The 23,994-nt window shown below is 37.0% G+C and overlaps 2 protein-coding genes across 2 annotated transcripts in view; one reads left to right on the forward strand and one right to left on the reverse strand.

The window, feature by feature from the left end:
- LOC124280217 (C-Jun-amino-terminal kinase-interacting protein 4-like) overlaps positions 1-12,206 on the reverse strand; it is a 102,506-nt gene extending 90,300 nt beyond the window's left edge. The window contains 6 exon segments of the mRNA XM_046716113.1: positions 1,317-1,556; positions 8,340-8,626; positions 9,437-9,531; positions 9,697-9,767; positions 10,351-10,471; positions 11,390-12,206. Coding sequence (XP_046572069.1) covers positions 1,317-1,556; positions 8,340-8,626; positions 9,437-9,531; positions 9,697-9,767; positions 10,351-10,471; positions 11,390-11,677 — 1,102 coding nt within the window. The 5' untranslated portion in view covers positions 11,678-12,206.
- A 3,104-nt stretch (positions 12,207-15,310) lies between these two features.
- The window catches only part of LOC124280218, a 35,879-nt gene continuing 27,195 nt past the window's right edge, over positions 15,311-23,994 (forward strand). Inside the window, 7 exon segments of the mRNA XM_046716114.1 lie at positions 15,311-15,491; positions 16,529-16,614; positions 16,616-16,630; positions 17,675-17,744; positions 18,476-18,606; positions 22,916-23,004; positions 23,746-23,845. Of these exon segments, the coding sequence (XP_046572070.1) occupies positions 15,314-15,491; positions 16,529-16,614; positions 16,616-16,630; positions 17,675-17,744; positions 18,476-18,606; positions 22,916-23,004; positions 23,746-23,845 (669 nt within the window). The 5' untranslated portion in view covers positions 15,311-15,313.

Here is a 23,994-nt window from a genome sequence, read left to right on the forward strand (position 1 = left end):
TTTCAACATTTTGCAACAAATTTCAAACTACTCACCAACAGGTAGAATACCAAAGGAGCAGCATTAAAAGAAAGTAACATTGTGTTGTTAGTTATCAATAGGCAATGCAAGTCCAAACATCAACAGCTGATAACCCTCTGAATAAGATTCAGTGAACTCAACACATTACAAGAGTGACATAGAACTGAGTTAACTGTCAATGATGTTCTCATACACTGACTGGTCCCTTTTACAGATCCTGGTACTATGGTAAATGGTAGCTACAGATAACTTTTTGTGTCAATGACTAATGTACTCGCTTGTGTTCATCTCAGTTGGGCATCCTAATTTTCCTTTGAGTAACCAAATATATTGTACCCATCTCACTCAAACTCAATTGAGTATTTTGTAATTTTCCATTAATTGTACAAACATAATAAAGTTTAAATGTTGGTTACGTGTTTGCTATTTATATTTGATCTGTAATATGAGAAACAATAGGAAAGATTGCACGTTGCCAAGTTCAGGTGCTGAAATAGAACCTCTCAATATACCAGAGTTGTTGTATGTTTTTTTTTAATTGTACGCATGTAAGATCAAATTTATTGAGAATTTACAAAAATTCAAGCGTACTTGTACGCAATAGACTTAATAGGAATTGGGTTTTCACATAAATATTTGAGTATTTTATGCAGATACGCAGCTTATCTAAACCTCTGGTAAACCTTAAAATCAAGAAAGACCTAAACTCATAAATATTTATTCTAAAACAGAAAGAATTAGCAGTCTGTGAGAGTCATTAATACCAATCATATGACCAAATTGGACTTAAGCTACCTTTTGTTTGAATCAAGATTTTATGTTGGGCATGGCATACAAGGTAGGTGATAAGACAGTAGAGGCACCAAGGGGATTCAAATCTTATGGGAGTGGGGAGGAATGGATTACAAACCTTCAACACTCTCTCACTTTGACATAAAAATTGGTAGGAAGAGATTTTGAAGTGATTTTGCAGGAGACAAATAGCATTTGCTTATTTTCATAATTTAATCAGCTTTACCTAAGACATTTTTCAACACCAGGAAAGTCATCACCAAATTTAGGATCTTCGGATGTTTTGATTGATAATCAACGTCCTGGAGAAGGAGCTGATCTAAAACTCTAGATTTCTGCTCCAAATTTCAACATGTCACTCTTTGCAGTTGCTTTCACTGTATCTCATCCAAACCCATGTAAAGCTGACAGCCACCAATACCCTCGACACATGTAGCATGAGTAGCGAGACACATGACCAGCGAGACACATGACCAGCCACATCACTCCCCTCCCCCACTCACCCGATGGTACAGAAATGGGGTCTTCCTCAAACGTGTCTTCTGATATTAAACGTTCGACACCCTTGTTCTGAGTATGAGGTTGTTGTTGAGAGACACTACTGTCAGGACCACTAGACACAGTGTTATCTAAGTCTCTATCACTAGATACTGAGTTATCACGGGAATCTGGCTTTCTCCTCAGTTGGACTGGCGGTTCCTCAGCGGAATCGGGGGTTTGTGACTCGGGGGCGGATGATTTTTCTGACAAGCAAACAGCAACAAATATACAAGCAAAATAAACAAAATAAAGACCAATTTTAACTGAACAAACACCCGATAGAACAAGTTTATGGTTAAAACAAAAATATGTGATTTTGGTAGGAACTGTACGATGTAGGTAAGAAAGGTATTAGTAATGAATGAAAGTAAGAGGTGGGGATATAGGGGAAAAGAATTCAAAGCTGGGTGGGGAAATGAGTAAGTGAAAGACAAATGTATTGACAAAAGAAATAGGAATTTGGAAAGAAATCTGCTGTTTGCATTGATCAGGTACTACATGAAGATATAGTGTGCCATTCAGGAACAGTGTAATCTGAGAGAATATTTCTTATATCATGAAGTTTTGTAGTTGTTCTTATCAACTGATGTAAACTTTACCAGTTTCAACTATTTCACACGAGAGTTTTAAAACTAAACGACATGTGGACTCCCATTACTGTCACAAAATGATCAAAGAATGTTGTATTTGGATCAAAAGCTAAGATTTGAAGATCAAAATGCTGAAGGGTGGTAATTCTGATTGGTATCTGAAATAATGGCAGTCACACAGAGGTTCTGGAGTGAGGTAGAATTTTGACAAATTAATGACAGATCATCCATGCATAGGTGACCAAATCAGAATTTGTCTCTCAGACATCAATTTGGAGGGCTAATCAATTGTAGAAAATGTGGGAATGCTATGAATCAAGCCATAAACACAACCAGAGAGTACATAAAACAGATTTCTATTGTGTAATTACTATTGGGTGAGATGTACACAGGCCATAACCAAACCCCTATAAACAGTTGCTCCTTCCTGGATGACAACCCCATGGTGAGGTTTGTGCACCAACACCAGTGAACACACAATTATGCATTAGCTTTGTAACTTAAACACCTGTTGCATAATGCCCAAACTGGAACAAACAACCATTACATAAGGACCTGCCACAAGTTCCAGGTGCTATTTGTTACTGACCAATCACATTAGATTTCTGTCATGTGACCCATGGAATACAACAAACCAATCAATGAAAGAGGTCAGCTTGTGAGTGAGATGTCCAATACTGATCTTGAGTGACCACAGCATGTACCTGGACAGAGTACAGTTTGTAGTAAAAAACCCAATTTCAGCAATAGTCTATTTAATGATGCACTGTTCAATGTAATAACATAATCCAAGAGTAGGTTCTTTTCACTGTTCCAGAGGATCCTTTTTACTATAAAGCATGCTATAAAATGACAGTTTCCAAGTTATTCAGTTCCCAGATGTCAATAATCTATTTCTGTTCAAAACTTAGTTTTGGAATGTATGGCAATGTTGTTATACCGGCTGGGTGATAATCACTATAAAATGGGGCCATTTATGGTCAGGATATGAGCACAATACTCAGACAAATGACAATATTTTGTCAAAATTCTCAGACAAGGTTGTTGATCATGCATATCGTTGAGGGACAATAGAAACAATAAGGGCAATGACGTATTTATTTGCTTTAATGTTCCACTCAACAACCACAGAAGTAAAACATTCCACATGAATAGATCCAGTTGTCTAGTCTAGTAATGTCTCTCATAAATATGATCCTGTCAATAATAAACATGAAGACATATAAGGGACAAAGAGGGAATAGGTGGATCTTGAAATGAAAATCTACATAGCTGTTGAGGAGGAAAGATTTGTTTTGGATGAATCACTGTTCAGACAAACCAGAACATGCTCAGGTTACACATTTCTTTCACTAAAATTTGCACATGATAGGAAACATGTTCCTTCCTCTCAGACTGACCTTTCTCAACATCCATAGAATAATCAGCTAATGTTAGTTCCGAAACTTAATGTCAAGCAGCTGTCATAAGCTGGAGGGGCAACATTCAGTAACCAACTTGAGATATGAGCATGAATCACTGGAACACTTATGCATTCTTATTTTCTTCATGAATATATATCCTGGTATCCATATTCATTTAAAAAAATGTTACTATGGTTGCAATATCAGCCTTTATCTGATTCACTTAAATACCTGAAAACTACTTCTAAAACTAACAAAGAAAATGTCCATCAGCACATAAACAGAATGTAATGTTTTAATTTTGACCACGGTAACACAAAGTTGAACTCTTTCCCCTTATCTCTAACACTTGAACAGAAAGTGTGTCATTATGCAGCTTGCATGTTACATGGGAAGAGTAAGTTAAAAACAAAAGAATTTTCAAACTGTCCAATCTGGAGCAACCTCCAATCAGCTAATCAACTTCACTAAGGTAATCAGCAGGATGGCTGACACTGTAAGCCTAATTGTACTCTCTGCCTGAGCATTAATTGTTTATAGGGCCTATACTACAGCCTGCAACACCACAGATACCAAATCCCAAGGGATTATTTCCCAGTTTATTACAAACCTCTGAGGATGAAGGCATTCAGCAATACATCAGCTCACAACGGCCTTGATACATTTGACCTATGATATTCCGAGCTCAGAACATGTTGTATTGGTTTAATTCTTACTCGAACCCCAATTTATAAAATAGATTTATCTGTAGGTAAGATCCCCTTCAATGATTAAACTTTGTCCTTAAATTTAAAAAATGAACATTCTACTATTTGCATTTATTATTTATTCATTATTCATTTATGTGTAATGAGAGTTATGAACAAAAACAACACTTAATCTATCCCATGTATTATGGGAACAGACAATTAAACATACCACTTCAAAATTGATCTAACTTTCCCTTTGGAAATTATTCGTATTTCCATCATAACAGGACCCAAAAGTATAGACAAGGCAACTCAACACAATAATTTTGGGATGTCTGGGACATTGTTTGAATTTTCTACACCAAGGTGTAACATGTCAATAAAATGCTACTCCTACAAAACGTTTATAATCACCAATTTTAATATTGCATCTAAAAAAAGGTTTACCATTGATTCAAAACTCAATGTTTGAGACAAATTTGCATATCTTTTCAACTGTTTCTATTTTCAAGTCTGGAACATTTTAACATTGTACGCAATGCAAAACGTAAACATATTGAAGCCTTTCACAAAACAGAAGAGAAGTTTGTTCTCATAAAAATCACACAAAGTGATATAGAGAACATAGTGAAATCTAAAAAGAAATACATTCGTTTACAACATTTGTTAATTTTAATACAATTGGATTATAATTTTACTCTTTAAATGTACCTGTTATCAATGAAATACAACTCTCCTAGGTCTAACAGTGGATTTATTTTTTGATTTGGGTGTTTTGCAGACATTAATGTATACACAAGGCTGAAAAGGAGCCTCTAAAATCACTAATAAACCTCAAAAAGGACTTGATTACAATTAATCAATTTCTGATAATGAGCAAATCTACCCCGTGTTCTGACACTCCCTGCAGGTTGAGATTAACAAGAGTCCAATTCTAAAGGATAATTAGCACTAACCAATGCCAACACCAGGGTTAGAATCAGCCCCCCACAGGTTCAATCCACCTACATAATGGCACCAACTGACAAGGCAGATTTACTAAAGGCATCTGACAGAATCTCCAGCTGAGTTCTCAGTAGCTGACGCAGACTACATGGCAACTTGTACTATCATTCCTGCCTAAGCCCTTTTATGGCAAGCAGAAGGTGTTTTAATATCTTCATATCCAGCTATCATGTCACAATAATGATTATAAAGATAATAAATAATACCAAAAGGCCACCCTTTTCATTCATTCAGTCCAATGGACTGAGTTTAGTTTTATACTTTTAGCAATATTCCAGCAATATCATGCCTGGGAACACCAGAATCGAACCCGGGTTTTCAGTATGACGAGGGAATGCTTTAACCACTAGGCTACCCCACCACCCACTCATTCAGTCTAAACTCTCTTTCTTACATAATGACGCACTTAATGGGTAACAACTTCTTGCTTATTACATAGAGCAAAATTTCTATGTTGATTCTTACACCATTTTCAAGCTATAAGTGGCCGAATGAAGTTGTTACATCACAAAATCAACATACTTGGAGGTTTTTGTTTAAAATATTCTGACCATAAAAAGCAATTTGTATTTTGTGGGATATTTTTATGAATTAATGTGCTCAGTCTATAATACAAACATGTGTAAAAAAATATTCATGATCTGTATCTTTTTCATATCAGTACAGATATCTAATGTTGCCAAATAAAACATTCTAGTTCTGTGATCATGACGTTATGTACTTTCAGACATACAAATGAAACTTGAAGTTGGCACTTGACTATCAATATCCAGTTTGCTTCTATAATTCCAAGACAACTTGTCGAGTGTTCAACGTATATTTCTATTGCTTGCTTATGATTCAGGCCTCCAAGCATTCTAATTACATTTGTAATTAGCAATAATAAAATCAGCTCTAAACAATAAAATGATTATCTCCTACAAACTGCTTTTCTTTCTCAGTCTAAAATCACAGTATTTTCCTATCTAAAATGCTTAATACCATGATTGCCAATAGTTATTTAATTGACAATTGACAAAAATCAAATGCAAAAACTCATTACAAGGCACTTGACTCGCCTCAGATCATTAACCACACTTACACAATAGCCCTAATGACACACACACCTTTATTGAATTTCTTTCCCACAGTGCTTTCACAGTACTCATAAAACCTCAATTTGTAAATGAGAACTTGGTACTTATCATGTTAGGCCTGGGGGCACATCCACTCAAAACCCTTTGTACTTGTAGTCCCAGATCACAGGTGATCACATGTGTAACACAAAGAACAACTCAAGTGCCCCAGAAATTAGAGCGACATCAGTGTGATGATATTTTCATTTTAATTCTAAACTTATAAACTGCCTCTCAATGAGGTCCTCATTTGTCATAGCTCTCTCCTTTTACTAAAAATCAAAGACTAGAGACCAATGTCTTGTTCACTGATCAATGTGAGCTTCTGTTTTAAGTCTTGGAAATACTGACATTCATTCCTACAAACAACACCACTGCTAATGTGATGTAAATCAAAATGACGTAAGGTAATGGTTTCAATGCATAAATGTATGCATGATTTATTTATATGTTTGAATTATTTTATGATATGTATGACATGGGACAAAATGACAGTGACAAAGAGATGGTGATGAAGAACATGCCAGTGATGGTAACAACATGGACAAAATGATGATGATGATGAGGCTGACTTCACACCTTATTTACTTTTATAACAAAACACGGGACTACCTTTTCATGAAAAAAATATGACTAGACATCACAATAAAATGAGCAATGAAGGGCAAAGAAATAACAGAGATGGGAGAAGGTCTATGTGAAAGCTGAAGACAGACATTAGAGAAGACACAAGACTAGGAAAATGGAAAATCAAGCACTGTTAGGCTGGGGATGATGAAGGATGAAAAAGAGAGAAATCAGTGAAAAGAAAAGAGGAGGAGTTCAATTGCATAAACATGTTTACATAATGTACAACATTTTTTATTTGCAAGTATTGAAATAAATCTTTTAAAAAAAGAAAATTGACAACATGCTTCCCATAGGGGACATTTACCAGCAGATAGAATCCTTTAAATTTCTGACGCCAAAGTATGTGTACCATCATTAGAATGATAAGGTCGTCATATAGGACTCTCTATCTGCTGACAAATATACACAAGAACATGGAGACACAACACACTGCAGTACCCGTAGCAGCAGTGCCAAGGGTCTGAGTGAAAACAAAGTAGCACTATAACTTGCTGAGCAATCCAAAACGAACTGTTCAGTTGCCAAAGTCAAATGTTATTTTCTAAAAGTTCCAACAGGAAGAATTGACAAATTCCAAGTTTATGAAGCATTTTGTCACAAACAGGTCAGAAATCATGATCCAGTCAAAACTCTTCCATCCAGTAATAATGGTTGCTACATTCTGACTAATATCAAGAAGCAAGAAACCAAAACACCACAGTGGGCCTGTAAAAGTGTTTTAAAAATGATCATGAGTCGTGGACTTATTAAAATACATCTGACTTTGACATATAACCAGAAATAAGATGCAACAACACATATCTCTTGCCTCCAAAAATAAAAATGGTAACTGCAAAGAAACCAGATCACAGGAAGGCAAAAATTAACGAAGAAGCACTAACTAAAGCGTGGAGAACACTTCCAGCTGCTCAACACTTAAAGCAAACATTGAGGGTGCATAGTTCCACACCGGACCATGCTGCCAAGCACTTTCATTACATGCATGCTTCACTCGATGAATTCGTTTGACTGGCTTAGAGCTAATGCCAAATCGCTTGGGCCGTTTAGAGGTGCTGGATTTGGACCGTGTAGGGGTCTTTTCTTTAGAATAAATGGGCGACCCTTTGGCTGATTTTGGGGTACAGAGTTTGTTATATGTGCTTGTGAATTTAGCAGAGTTTGGTGTGGTGGATTTGTTCAATGGACTTGGGACTTGGGTTGACTTTGGGGTGCAGAGTTTGGTTACTGGACTTGCGAAAATGGCAGGGTTTGGTGTACCAAATTTGTTAACAGTTCTTATGATGCTTGCTGATTTAGGGGTGCAGTGTTTAGTTACAGGACTTGTGAATATGGCCGGGTTTGGTGTACCAAATTTAATAACAGTGCTGATGTTTGCCAATTTTGGGGTGCAGTGTTTGGTTACAGGACTGAATATGGCTGAGTTCGGTGTACCAAATCTTTTAACTAAGCTCATAAATTTGGCCGAGCTAGGTGTACCCACTTTACGAATCCCATGCTTTGGGGTACTATGCTGCGGGCTATGTTTTGCGTATATGGGAGTAACATGTTTCCTACTTGTTCCTGTGGTGGTGCTTCTTTCGGCCACACTGATGTTGTCAGTCAGCTGTTCCTTATCATGGGTCATCTTTCCTTTGGAATCAGTTTCCGACATCCTGGCCCTGCCAGGTTCGGGGGACTCCAGGTCACTCAGCTCACTCTTGATGCTGACATTTGAATCACGGCCACTCTGTGGTGATGTCAGATCAAAGCTCATGGGAGAACTGTCTGACTTAATGGGCGTCTCTCCTGATCCTTGAACGAACATGCTGACGGGACGCAGAGACGGAAGCTGGAACCCACCCCTGAAGGAAAACAATGTTGATTAAGAGTTTGATCAGGACTAAATGGAATTTCTATGCGTATTGTTTGTAAGTGATAGTTTAGTATGGCACTCTTCCAGCCATATCACATAGCCCTGGTTGACCAGCAGTTGCAATCAATGATACATGCTGCCATTATATTCAGGGAGTAAGTGAGCACTGCTTAATGCTGCTTTTAGCAATATTCCAGCAATATCATGGTTGGGGACACCTGAAATGGGCTTCACACATTGTGCTCATGTGGGGAATCAAACCCAGGCCTTTGGCGTGACGAGTGAATGCTGTAACCACTAGGCTACCCCACTGCCCTGCTGTCAAGTGAACAGTGGGGATTAGGATGTATTTTATATCATGGCATGTCAGTTATATAGGAGAAAAGAACAAAGTATTGCAGTCAAAACCATTTACTTTCTTTTTTGTTTAATGCCATACCCAGCAATATTCCAGCTATATGTTGTAAGTCTGTAAATATTTGAGTCTGGACCAGGCAATCCAGTGATCAACATCATAAGCATTGATCCACGCAGTTGGGATACGATTATCATGGGTAAAACCATTTATTACTTAGGTAAAACCCACAAGCATTGGTATGGTATTCATAATCAAATCTGGTATTAGATCTTATAACAATTGATTTTACAAGTCTAAAAAACACAATTCTACATATTGCAACTCCTGCCCCTGCCCCTGTTTTGGGGATACGATGACCATCAGCCAGGCCACACTAACTAATGTAATCACAAGAAAGTAACACAACATTGCATTTGTTTCCTGTATCTGAACAGAACTTACTTTATTCTGGGACTGTTTCCAGACAGCTCAGACAGTTTATCAGTTCCCATCAGGATCTTGGTTCTCTCCATGTAGTCCATGTGAGTCTTGAACAACTGTCAACATTGAGGTCTCATTAGGGACACAGAAAACCAGCAGAATTGAAAATGTCATTTTTGTTTACTACAAACATATGAATAACTGCTCAGGTAACAAGTATTTCACTTGCATGCATGAAATGTCGGAAAAGCAATTCAGATGATGTAATGAATGATTCCTACCTCTGTGTAGCGTTCATGGAGTTTGTTATATTCTTTCTTCATTTCCGATTCCTTTTCTTCTAATCTTGACACTGAAAAGAAATGAGTCAGTTGATGAATATTCTTTTCAACTCCATTCAACAATTACAGTATGAGTTCATGTGTGGATTCAAATCAATAGAAGTTATGTATTTAGGAAAGTAGGTCATGTAATAGGCAATATTATTTTCAAAGTCGAAACTTTTTGAGACTTTCCGAATTACTGTATGCTTTGGTGTGCTTTCAAAATCATACAGCCAATCTGCATTCATAAGAGTAAAAGCTTTTGACTTGATATATTTTGTATTTGTATGTCTTTCAAAATTGCGTAACATCAAGCCCTAGATGCATTTATGATGCAGACTTAAAAACTAGGGTAGGTCCTAGAATCCTTGAGGTTTGTTTCTATGACCTCTGAGTATCATTCAAAGCCCACTAATCTCAAACTTTAAACATTAAAGCTATGACAACGACCAGTTAAATTACATGTTCAGTTTTACACACTCACATTTTAATCACTGCTCTAGTGTATATCCAATGTACATCAAAATATCAGGCTGTGTGAATTTTGATGCAAAACAGAGTATCCACAGCACATGTTTGCAATAAATATTATCCAATTACTGAGATACTCACCATGATCTGCTGAGTTCTTAGACTTCAGTTCCAACATGCGAACAATTGACTCAAGGCTTTCCACTTTGTCCTGGAGATCTTTCTTTTCTCCCTCCACGGCATCTTCCATCTCAAGATATTTCTAAAGAAACAGAAATATTGCAATAAAATAATGCCATCAATGAGCCAAGCACTCTTGTGTAAACAATAGAATACTAGAAGACATTTACAAGACTTAGAACTTCTCAAGATAAAAATTATACTGTTAAACAGTCTGTAACTTTTATAATATCTAAATGGTTATTATATATAAAAGTGACTAGGCTTTGGCACTAGTATACTTTGTTTACATTGGTAGCAATTACTGATAACACTGTCAATATCTCATTTCACATTGGGACAGAAATCTTGATGCATTAAAACCAGAACTGCAGAGTTACACAAAATCAGGATGTGACACATAAGCCTGCTTATTTGGGAATAGTCAGTTTCAGGAAGAACTAGAGACATTTCTTTGTAGACAAGTAGCAGTACCATTGCCATCATTAACACTATGGCAACACTGTTTCAGAATAATTCTGCAGATTTGTAGGGAGAAGATATTTTTTACAGTTGCATTTTTACACTTTAACCTTGTTTACCACTGACTGAAGGAATGATTTGGATGGGATATTGACACTATATTACATCTCTCTCTCTCGCCCTGGGGTCAGATGGCTTGACAAGGAGAGCTGAACTCTGACATCACATCAAATGTAAACAAAGATTTGACCTTTAAACTGTACTGCACACTGCAGTGAAGATCACTGTGTTTAAACTCATGCCATTATTACATGTGATACAAATACATTTATTGGGCTGGTACACTCATATATGGTAATCATGGAATATAAATTAGGTGCCATCGCGTTGCACTTACACTGACATTGTCATTGACACCTGTCGAACTATTAGCATGGATGATCTGGTAGTGTCACTGTTTCTCCTTACTCCCTTGTTCAAAACCACATAATATTTGGCAAGCGTTGTGTCAAACAAACAATTGGGTAAAATATCTCACCTGTTCTGAAGCTTTACGCAGCTGTTTTTCTCTTTCATATTGGGTCAGTAGCTGTTCATTATCGTCTCTCAAAAGCTCACACTCAACATCTCCTTCTTGTTTTTCGGAATAGGCATTATCCAAAGCTTCCAGAATACCCACGATAAGTGGCATGAGTCCCTTGACAACATCTTCGTCGTACTTTTTCATCATACGCTCAAACTCCTTATAAATAGTCGCTGCAAGAGACGACACTTTCTCAGACATGACATGTCCTTCTTCAACCGTTCCGTACACCGTTTCAGCCATTTTGGAGAATGATCAGACGATAAGACCGGGTCAGATGGGAAGATCAACAAAGTTCCTATCAAAAATATTGGCTTAATCTAGACCCCACGAGGGCCTGTGCAGAATGAAAGGTTGTCTCTTCATCCCCTCATAATTATTGACGTACACGATCCTCCATATTGCAGAAGCAAAATTTGTCGGTCATGTGATCACGCATGCGCAGACGATCGTCGACGTATTAAGAACTATTGTCCTTACAACTATTGTTCTTATATCAATGCTAATGAGCCTTCGTAAAGGAGAAAACACACTAAGCGTTATACACTGTGTACTTTCACTAATATTGTCTGGTCTGCATATATCCCCATCACCAGATTGCCGAAGGGTGTATGTCACGCAAAGGTTCCTTTTTATTCATTATAGCAAGACCAGGCGTAAAATACACGATGGCCGTAGAACAATACAGTGCAAGTGTAATTACATACAATACAGTACCACCCGGACAGCGGTCAACTCCTCAGGCTCTTTGCACCATCGTTTAGACGTCTGAGTGTTCTCCTCGGGCTGAAATACATTCACATCAAAGGCAACAAGTTAACCTGTTGTCAACATTATTTCATGGGCATACATACATACATAGACTTTTCTTTTACCAATGGTAAAGGTTAAATTATTCTCCTCGTATTTGTTTTTTTAACCTTCAGCTATTCGTTGGAGCCATGCAATTAGCAATGCCACCATAACAGGTAATGCTATAGTTATGAATGAATACATCTAAGGAAAATGGATGACCTTTCCGTGATTAATATTCATCTGCGTCAAATAACGTTACCAATAATCGTGTATTATATCTCTTGTATTAAATATAATTTCTGTCATATTTAAACGTATGCGGCATTGACACGGATAGATTCTAACATGTTAAAGGCAGGAAAACGTCATGTTTCAGTGAGTGAGTGAGTTGGGTTTTACGCCGCTTTTAGCAATATTCCAGCAATATCACGGCGGGTGACACCAGAAATGGGCTTCACATATTGTACCCATGTAGGGAATCGAACTCGGACTTTCGGCGTGACGAGCGAACGCTTTAACCACTAGGCTACCCCACCGCCCCACGTCATGTTTCAAGGAATAGGAAACACATATTGATCACACTGCATTAGGCTAAACGTTTTGGTTACAGACAGACAGACTCACAGATGGTTTATTATCGTCTCATCTCAAATATTACACAAAGGTATATATAATATTAAAATGAGCCACTTTTTGTAGTTATGAGAGACTAAACATTAAAAATGTACAAATTAAATTTACAAAATGCAAATAAAAACAAAAATGAATAATATATATAAATAAAGGGTTAAAAATACTGTAAAGAATATAAAATATCCTTACGTAAATTTAAAATAGCCTTGAAAGTTTGGGCACTTACATGTACAACATTTGGTCTGGATAACATACAACTTAACATAACATCATGTTTACATGTCTCTACAGCTTATCAAGTACCAAACAAACGATTCTGATAATTTGTTACCAAATCTAACATACCAAATACTTGCAACATGCCAAACAAATCTGTGAAAAGATAAGTCGCTTTGGAAATTTGGATACACAAGTTTGCTTCGTGAATCGACCTAGATGTGATGATGCCGTATATTAATAAACAACGTACTTACTCTCTATGTTCTCTATATAATCAGATTGCAAATGTTTCAGACAAAGATGGTGCTAGCGCTTTTACACCGGGTCAGTCTATGCGAGACAAGTGGACCTACGTTGATAAACCACAACGGAACCATATGGCTACAGATGTTTGAAGATAAACAGGATGTGATAACTTCATGCGTTATTTCAGATGACAGTCAGTTTGACTTACATGACACAGACCGTAGCATACAATTTATCACTATACCTAACAAGTTAAATCTAAACAAATCATCTAAAGATGAGACCATAGTTAGAGTTCATAAACATATTTCCCCGAAGACCGCCTTTCAAATAGTTTCTCTAATCGTGAGTACACCTTTAAAACTGTTTTCAGCAAATTGTTAAAGCAAATTATTATCCATCGTTTGTTTGTTTGTTGTCCCTTAATTCATAATCTGGGTCGTTTTATACTTGACATGCACTTTGTATTTCTCAAAACTATAAGATATATCCCTTTTCAATAGTGTAATCCATCTTTCAAATGATTTCTCTCAGAAGTGTCAGACCTGAATAAGAAATTTACTGCTCCTGATGAAAAAACGATGGGATTCGGAATATCAAGTTACTGAGTTGCGGTTTATACAAAATATATTTTGATGGAGAGTAAATAGGTTATTCTTTCTGCACAAAGATAGGCTTTGGTTCAACAATTCAACACGTGCCTTTGATGGAACACGTGTGTCCTCCAGCTATTGTGGTCGGCTGAAAAAAAAAAGGTATTGTAATTGTATGTAGTAAAATTGTATATGTTAAAATAAGAAATTTTATTTCACCATATTAAAGTGAAAACGCTTTTTATTTCACCTTGAAAAGCCGTATGTTTTCAACTATATTAACGGAAAGTGCTTTTAAATTAATAACGACGTCGTAAATATTTTCACGTAAAAGTTTAACTTAAGGGTCAGTTGTCTATTTTGATCAACTTAATACGAAATACAACTGTTGGTGTATATGATCTTTACTCTGAGAAAATTATATTTAATATCTATCGGTAATGTTTGTTCACAAAATGTAACAGAATATTAGTGTTCAAATACTGGGAGAAAATATTAAAGAGAAAACTATCGCTTTTAGTGAAACTGAAGTTTTATTGTTTCAAAAAGTTTTCTTTTACAATAAACGGAACTGGAACAGTTTGTTTACTTCCTTCTTAGTCATGCATAATTCTATTGTTTTGACTACCGTTTGTCATCATGCCATTTCTTTTGTATCCTTAAATCAGATCAAATATAAATATGTATTTATTAAAATCAGGTTGTCAGGGTGTCAGAAGGAAAAAAACTCAAACTCGCTTTTCTGTCTCCTTGGACTCAATGCGCGTAAGTATACCAGTCTAGAAATCACAAGTTAATGAAAGCGCATTAATTAATTACTTTAATTAACGGGTCAACAGGTTGAAGACTGTCGTCCGTCACCAATCAATCTGTCAATTAACAAGGATATTACATTGAATGCATCAACAGGTTTCTGTGACAGTTAATCCCCAGCAAGTGTTGCCATACGCAAACATGTGTTTGAGACATCGAGAAGCGTTGCTATAATAATGAAGATGTCATCCATACCACTACTCCTTACCAATAATCCTTAATACATATGCCACGTGCTAAACAATAAATTACTACTCAAGCGAATATTACTTTTTGGGCATGGTTACAAACATCGTGCATTCGTTTGAAAAACGGTGTGTGGGTCATCTTGTGGTAAATGTTTTGGGAAAAACATAATTTTATTCAAAGCTGAAATTGATGATTCCAACATGACCGCTTGTGATTCAATTTAGAGATATCGTTTAATAAAACTGTGTAAAATTTCAAAGATTCGTTTTTTTCCCAAGGTAGTACTTTTCTCCATGACTAATGTTTGAACAACTTGAGGCATCACTTTTCTGAGTTTAATTAAATAGTTAGTAAGTACGAAAGTATCACATTTTCCAATATTTATTATAAGATGGCGGCGTCCAGGTTATGTTACAGGACCTGCAGTGTACGAGGGCTTTTAACAAGAGCACACGCGCATTTGTCAAGGAATGGCAACACAGTTATGCGTTATTACAGCCTTCTTGGGAAAGGCAAAAGTGTCAAAATAGGATGCGCCAGTGGATTTTGGGGAGATACGGCAGTGGCTGGTATGACAGACGACGGACCAAAGTTCACAATACAACTTAGTGTCACACCCTTACACATGAATAAAAGTTCCTAGTCGAAAAATGTCATTTGGTGTTGAATGAAAAGTTCATTTTATATGTATTGATACAAATAGAGAATATGATCAAATTGCTTTAATCGTAATAAAGAATAGTATGGCCAAACGTCAGATGTCAAACGATAAGGCAATTAGAGTTATCTCCCTTAGAGAGGCATGCAAAAGCGCAACATTTTAAGACCAATTATGAGGCGACACTTTTTGATATATATATATATTTTCTTACGATTGAAAAAAAAAATCTTTGTTTTTAGATTCATGTTTTCCCCACAATCTTAAACGATTATCTTATAAAGAATACAAAATAATATTTATTAAATGGAGCACAGTATTGAAACTTTATAAATGATATTTGATTAAGTGATTTGTAATGTCTGAGTTCAGCAAACTTCTCATTAGGAGAAAGCCATCTTCCGAATAATCACATATTCATGTTACTGTTCCTCTCAAATAAGCAGTCTGAACAACTTCATGATCAATAAAACTATATATAAATACAGTATATATATTGAGCTACTTATTGTTATTTGTATTTTGAATTGCTCTTGCTAAACAAATGATTGAAACATTAGATATGTAAAGGTTTGACATAATTGATAAATTCTCTTCCTTAGGATAAAAGCTAATAAATCCTGAAATAGACCATTTTAGAAATGGACTCGTACATTATTTTGTTTTATTCAAGAGCTTAAGTTGATTGTTTATAAGATTTGTAAGAAAGTGTTTTTGAAAGTGTTGTAATCATCAAAAGCATGCAACCTTTTTCTATTTTGTGCTGGAAGAATCTGATGTCATATAAGTAAAATATGTACATGATTTCCGAACAGTTGTTATTCACAATACCCTGTTTATGAAAGCACAGGCTGCATGATGTTTTAATGCTTGTACTGTATCTGTAGTTGCTACATAGTTTTGAAAGAGAGCTTAAACTGATGCAGGAATTGTTATCCTTACACACAGCTCCCCAACTTATCTATGGAGCAAAGGTGGATTTCATCGTGTTTGACTACCTGTCTGAAATCACTATGTCACTCCTGACAGCAGCCCCGAAGGAAGGCACCGGTATGTGAAATCAGGATATGTACATCATGCATTACACTGCAAGCCAAACAGTTGTAAAATTCAGGAACTGTTCCTGACACTTTTAAAGACTAATGTTTTCAATTAGGCAGATTTATACTCTGTACCAGGTCATTTTTTTAGATCACGGAATTCAGAATTACTTCCAAACCATGAAAATATACTGTTCCTTCAGTAAGGATACTGTAAGATAGAAGAGGGTATATTTTAGGTGCGAAGGACTCATTTTTTGTTTGGCTGTACCTTGTCTTCTACTGTATACTTGCAGTCCTCCATTAAAGTATAAGTATGCAATTTCACACCCCTAGTTTGCCTTTAGTTTCAGTGGTTAGTTTCTAGCTAATATTCAGATACTTATGTTTTGATGAGTGTCTCAATAAAATACCTGAAAACATGGCCAGATTCAATTTCATTAAGTGTGTTTGTTGTTAGAAAGGTCTGCATGGTATTTCAGCTTAGAAAGTCTGTAGGTGTGTCAGTTACATAAGCAGTGAATAGTAAGGTGATCAGGCCCATGTGAATTCATCAGTTTTGTCTCGTACCCATGACAAGTGGAAAGTAAACTGTGTCACAAGCTACTTTGTTACCGGGACAAGGCTTCATTAGTTACAGGCTCCTGTAACTGGGGTAATGCAGAATGCATTGTTACTCGATCATATATTTTATCATGCCCTTACTGATGTCATAAGTATTCAAGAAGCTGTATGATTATTGCCGCGGGGTGGTGGGGTAGCCTAGTGGTTAAGGCATTTGCTCGTCACGCTGAAGACCCATATGTGATTCCCCACATAGGCACAATGTGTGAAGCCCATTTTCCTCACCATGATATTGCTGGAATATTGCTTAAAGTGCGTAAAACCATACTCACTCACTGTGATTATTGCCTTTGTCACTATTAAACATTGATGTACCGATGCTTGATATATACAATTAATAAGGTATGCATACAATAAATGCATGTTTGGCTAACATCAGGTTTTATTTCATTATAAATAGTGTGGTTGTAAAGTTGTTGTCTTTTCACAGAACCTTGGCTATGCACCTGACTTTGTTCAAGTATCCATGGCACCTTTCATTAAAGACATTAAGAGAAAAGGTAATCAACAACCTTGCAGATTCAAGGTTTGATTTAGAATTACATGATCAATGGAATAAATGAGAAATGGAGAAAAATATGAAAGAAATACAGCTATCAGGCAGATGGAAAATTTACTGAGCTTGAAGAGCACTCCTGAGAATAAATATACAGGGTTTTACGTCACGCGCAAATGTGCATCCAGTGTGAAGAATTGTAGAGGCTGGATGCAGAAAAAACTTCTCTGCGTCCTGAGGGAGTCACAATATTATTTATTTACCAAAAACACATTGAAGACTTTGTTTAGTGTTTGATTGTTTCTTTCAGAGCAGTTACGTGCATCATTTCATCCACCAGTCCGCATGATCAATTAATCATACCAGGTTGAAAGAAATTATCGAAACATACAGCTCTCTACACTGTTACTTCACAGAACCCCATATGGCCTGCAAGGACCTTTAAAAGTAATAGTTGGGGTCCTTTTGACACCCATGTCTGTGAGTCGTGGTAAAACCCTGTATATATGACAGTAGGCTGCATTTTCCAGCTTTCTGTAAGTACTGTTGACGGATGAGAAGGCTTTATGAATGGATGGTGTTCATGATATCAGCCTTTGGTTTGCCTGGATCAGATTATTCAGTCATGTAGGATGAATATTGCTATGTGGAAGTAAAAGAACTAGTGCTCCATAAGTAATGGTTATTTTCTGTAATGATATATTTACTATAGGACATATATTTATTTTTCTCAAGGCATTAAGATAATCAGCAATGCAGGGGGAGTTAATCCCCACGGGTGTGCTGCAGCATTACAGGAAGTGTGTACCAAGGCAGACATCTCGCTGAACATCGCTGTTGTGGATGGTGATGATCTCATGTCACAGGTAACTTCAACCACAAAGAGATATCCATAAGATCTGTCTCACTTATCTTTGTGTGAAATATGTGTCAACAAACTAAACAGATACTTATCATTATAACAATATGAATTTTTCTTTCAAAGTTGTGCTTTTGTGTATACTGGAAAAACACAGTACTCAGAGGGTGCTTAGCTGGATCCCTGCTAAATAGGTACAGCTGAGTGTTTGTACAGACAATAAGGTTGTTTATTCGGATAGGAAAACAGTTTGGTGATTTATTGATACTCACTGGCTGAAAGTGATCAGCTTATCAACACACGCAGATGCCAACCCTCGTAGACACTGATTGCTAATTGCAATGATAGCCTGTTGCGCATGCTTGTTGTGGTGTGTACTTAGCATGTTGTTGTTAATAAATAGGGTGGAATTACCTTAAGTAGAATGCTGTATAAGCAGATAGTTGAATTGCATGGTTGAATAAACAAGACTGCAGCAAGTAGTATTTTCAAACTCACCAAGCTTGAAATGTCAATTAGCTAGCTAGCATTCATCACATTGTTTTGCCTGTCAATAATTTTTAAATTATTAACATTGTGTGTAAAGTTTAAATTTCTCATGAATAATAACCTTTACATGGACATCCTTTGAATTTTTAGTCTTGGGATACCAATTGTTAAATTCTGTGTAATTGCTGGTACTTTGTTTTGTAGGCTGAGTTTCTGTTTAAATGAAACCAGTTTCCTTCATGAACATTTTTGTGTTCAGTATGATATATAATAAAAAAGACGTGAAGATCTGAGTTGGAATTGATCTTCAGTAACCCATGCTTGTCGTAAGAGGCGAATAACGGGATCAGGTGGTCAGGCTCGCTGATGTGGTTGACACAAGTCATCATATCCCAGTTGCATAGATTGATGCTCATGCTGTTGATGACTGGATTGTCTGGTTGATTATTTACAGACCACGCCATATAGCTGGAATAGCGACGAGTGTGGCTTAAACTAAACTCACTATACAGTAAAGCGAAGATTTACCTTGGCCTAGATATTTGTGAATACTGATGACTCTCCTGAACATTACTTACTACTGAACATTTTAAAAGGACATTGTGAGGTTAATATGACTGGATGTTTGGAGGGGTCGGTTAAAGAATCTGATTCAATGTGGGTATTGAACTGATGCCTGTAAAGACTTACGTGTATTACAAGGACTAAGAAACAAAGTTAACAAGGCAACATGTGTGAAGTGAAGTTTCAGTTCCAGGTATTGCATTGTTTACATAACTGGTGTTTGTATTGGAACATTGAATGGGAAGAAGTTAATGTTGCATACAGGCTTCACTTCTCTAAAACTACTCCATTACAAAGTGAGTGATTTAACCCACTCAGCCACCACGGCTTCTACATATGTATAGGACTTCGAAGGGCTTGTATTAGGCAGATCTGTTTTTACCTCAGAAGAAGGGGTTTCTTTGTTTATAAACAAGAGAAAGTTCTGGTAACATGATAAACCTACACCATTAGAGTGACCTATGGAGCAGGACCGCCTCCGTGGTGTAGTGGTTAGAGCGTCCGCCCGAGAGCAGAAGGTTGTGGGTTCAATCCCCGACCGCGTCATACCAAAAGACATTAAAATATGACACTTGTTGGTCTCTGTCTGGCGCTCGGCATTAATGGGTACAACAAGGACTGGTCGGCTCAGAGTCAGTATAATGTGTCTGAGTGGGGTATTCATGCTTCACTGCAGCATGGTATCTCAGTGAGCTAGCACTATAAAACCAGCTTAAGTCTGGGCTAGTACAAAGAGCCGCGCATACACATATACACGCATACACACGCATGCACGTCGTCATCATATGAGCGAAATATTCTCAAGGACGACGTAAAAACCAATTTCATCTCACCTCACCTCACCTCACCTCATCTATGGAGCAGAAACCTCTCTTTCAGAATAAGACGAGCAGAGTAAAGTAAGTTTGGGGGTTATTGGGTATTGTTTTTTTTGACTGGCTCGATAGATAAACAGAAATATGTTTGAAGATTGCTTGGTTTGTTGTTTAAGGCCGCACTCAGCAAGGGTCTAGGACAATTCCCACCCGGAGAATTGCCACCCGGACAATTCCCACCTAGGACAATTCCCACCCGGACAATTCCCACCTCGGACAATTCCCACCCCAAAATAAAAATAACATGAAGAACATAGTTCAGTTTCAACATGTATTCATTTAGACATAAATACCATATAACAATATTCCATATAATAACAAACATGAACTATTAATTTCTTCATGACATGCTTTAGTATGGTTGCACTAATCAGGTTTTATTGATCTTATTTAATACACAACAAATAATAGCATTTTTTAAATAAGGAAGCACTATTTTGTGACATACATAAGTTTACAGCAACTTTTCAAATTTTTCTGATATTGACATGTTTACATGTTTACTGATATTGGGAATTGTCCTAGGTGGGAATTGTCTGGGTGGGAATTATCTGGGTGGGAATTGTCCAGGTGGGAATTGTCCTGCTCCCCTCAGCAATATCCCAGCTATATGGTGGCGGTCTGCAAATAATCGAGTCTGGGCTAGACAATCCTGTGATCAACAGCATGAGCATTGATCTATGCAATTGGGATATGATGACATGTGTCAACCAAGTCAGCAAGCCTAACCACCTGATCCCGTTAGTCGCCTCTTAGGACAAGCATGGGTTGCTGAAGACCAGTTCTAACCGGATCTTCACAGGTTCATCTTTGAAGGGAATAAAGTTTTAATTTACACACACAATGCACAAACTTTACTCATGGCCTAAACTTTATGTTCAGAGCGCTAGTTTGTTGTAGTATTCCATATGTAAATGTGTCAACACTCATCTGTGATGTGAAATCTGTTGATTGTTTCTGATTTTTTTTGCAGTTTTACTCAAAGTTACTTCTCTGATACTTATCGATTATAGGTCAATATTTAGTTCTCTATGATCTATATCCATAGCTAACCCTAACACTGCCTCAGAAGGATCATCACACTGGTCCTTTAAGGTTGGTTTGTTGTTTAACGCTGCTGTCAGCAATATTCCAACCATGTGGCAGCAGTTGGTCTTTAAGAAGCCTCAAGAAGCCTCACATGATCAGAGGCTGATATTCAACCCCAAGTCTCCAAATGTCAGTAAAAAGTCCTAAGTTGGAATGAAACTTTTGCCATGTCTTAGTATTTTAGTAACCAATGTTTTCATTTTGCAGATGTGATTTACATTTCACCAATAACTATACTGGCTACATAAAGAAACTGTGCACACAGAAAATATAAAGATAGGCAGACAGCGTCTTTATGCATAAATAAAGGTGTGAACATAGCAAGTATTGGAGACAATCAAACGCTCATGCAGGTGCCAGGCGACGTGACGTCATTGATAGTGGCCTATGGACTTGCAATGTGTTACTGCACGTGCAGCCTGTGCAGCTGCACACAACATGTGAAACTCAGAAATTGATATCACTGTTGAAAGCTTGATCTTTGGTCATTCAAACGTTCACAAATTCACATGAAAAGTCACAAGCACATCATGCCAAGATTAACATGTGCTCAACGTCATGAAACCATTGGAATGGTTCCAGCAGGCATGAGCCAACAACAGGTGGCAGCACATTTCCAATGCCATCGTAACACGATATCTACATTGGTCAGGCGTTAGGGAAACAGTAATGACGTCGCCGACCACCCACATTCTGGGCGTCCGCGAGTAACGATGCCAAGACAGGACTGATGGATTCGGGTGACTCATATCAGACACAGGTTTCAGACGGCAGTGACCACGTCCCAAACCATTCCCCAGGCCTTCATTTGGAAAATTTGGTAGCCTCTATGCGTCGTCGATGCACTGCTGTGCTTCACGCGCATGATGGTCATACCCGTTACTGACTTTGTGACTTCAACGTGTGACCCCGACTCAGTTTTGAACTTCTGACGTCATCTTTACGGATATTGTTCATGTTCTTTTGACATGTTGTTGAGGCCCAATACTTGAATTTATAAAGTGTCTACATCATGTCGTCTTTTCTGTGTTGTATTCCAATTCTGAAGGAATTCTCTGTGTGCACAGTTTCTTTATGTGGCTAGTATATATCAATAAACAAGATGGTCCAATGTTTAGGTATTTTAGGTAATTATCCCAATTTTTCAGAGCAAAATTACACAACTTTGATGTATCATTCAAATTTTATAAATTTTGATGTATGTTATCAGAAATGTGAGCTGTAACAGTTTCATTTCTGTGTCAATGTCTCTATCTATAAAGAATATCAACATTATCTCATCATATTTTACCATTTTAGCTCCCAGAGTTACAGAAACTTGGAATCACTGAAATGGACTCCGGTATGGAACTGCCTAAGACTGTCCACAGTATGAATGCTTACCTAGGGTTAGTTTTGTGTGGTTGTTACCAGTGTCTTATCTGTAATAGAGAAAACATGAGAATCTCTTGATTCTATTCCTGGATCAACAGATTCGGATGATATCTCTGACTTGAACCATATTATGGTTGAAATATAATATTACAATGGTTGTGTGTGACCCATAGTTGTGGCAGGTTTACATGTTATTGTGATCAAAATGCTTTCAGAATGGTTTAACAGTTGCATTTTTCATGATTTGTTGAAGGCATACAGAGCCATATGTATGTTTTTTTGTGAGTGATGCTGCATGTGTCATGGTCAGTCAGAAATATATTCAATATAGCTCATACAAGGCTATGATATTTGGTTGCTCAGTTTAGATTACTGTGGGTTCAGTTCATACTGAAAAGGAAAAAAATATTTCTGGGTCCTTCTTATTAAATTTTAGTAAAGTAATTGAAAAACTTTATTATCTGCAATATCACTTCTTAGTTGAGTCTTTTATCATTTGCAAAGACATAAAGAGCTGAATCTTGTCTTCTACTAATGCTGATGGAAGTCATATCTCACTTGAATCTTTGCTATTTGCTAAAGACATTGAGAGATATATGGTCTGCTGTGAGAGCTGCTGGCAGTGTCATTTCTCAGTTGAATCTAAGATGATTTTGTAAAGACATTGAGAGTTTATAGTAAGTAAATACCGTTTTGGAGACTACAGAAGTAGCACCTCAAGATATTGAATACAGTGCTCTTTTCCTCATTTGTAGGAGTGGCCCCATTGCTCGTGCTCTTGACCATGGAGCTGATGTGGTTATCACTGGCAGATGTACTGACAGTGCTTTGGTGCTAGGTCCTCTTGTACATACGGTATGACACTGCATCAATCTGATGTGCATAGTTATCTCCCTTAGCTGCACAAGAATCCTATGGATATGAGTTTGAATTTGCCATTATTATGATTCTTGGTTGATGTTGACTATACCCATTTCATCATTATGGTAAGTGTCTATGATTTA

Source organism: Haliotis rubra, unplaced genomic scaffold (assembly GCF_003918875.1).
Source record: "Haliotis rubra isolate DU_JTF1 unplaced genomic scaffold, ASM391887v1 Scf262, whole genome shotgun sequence".
Lineage (NCBI taxonomy): Eukaryota > Metazoa > Mollusca > Gastropoda > Lepetellida > Haliotidae > Haliotis > Haliotis rubra.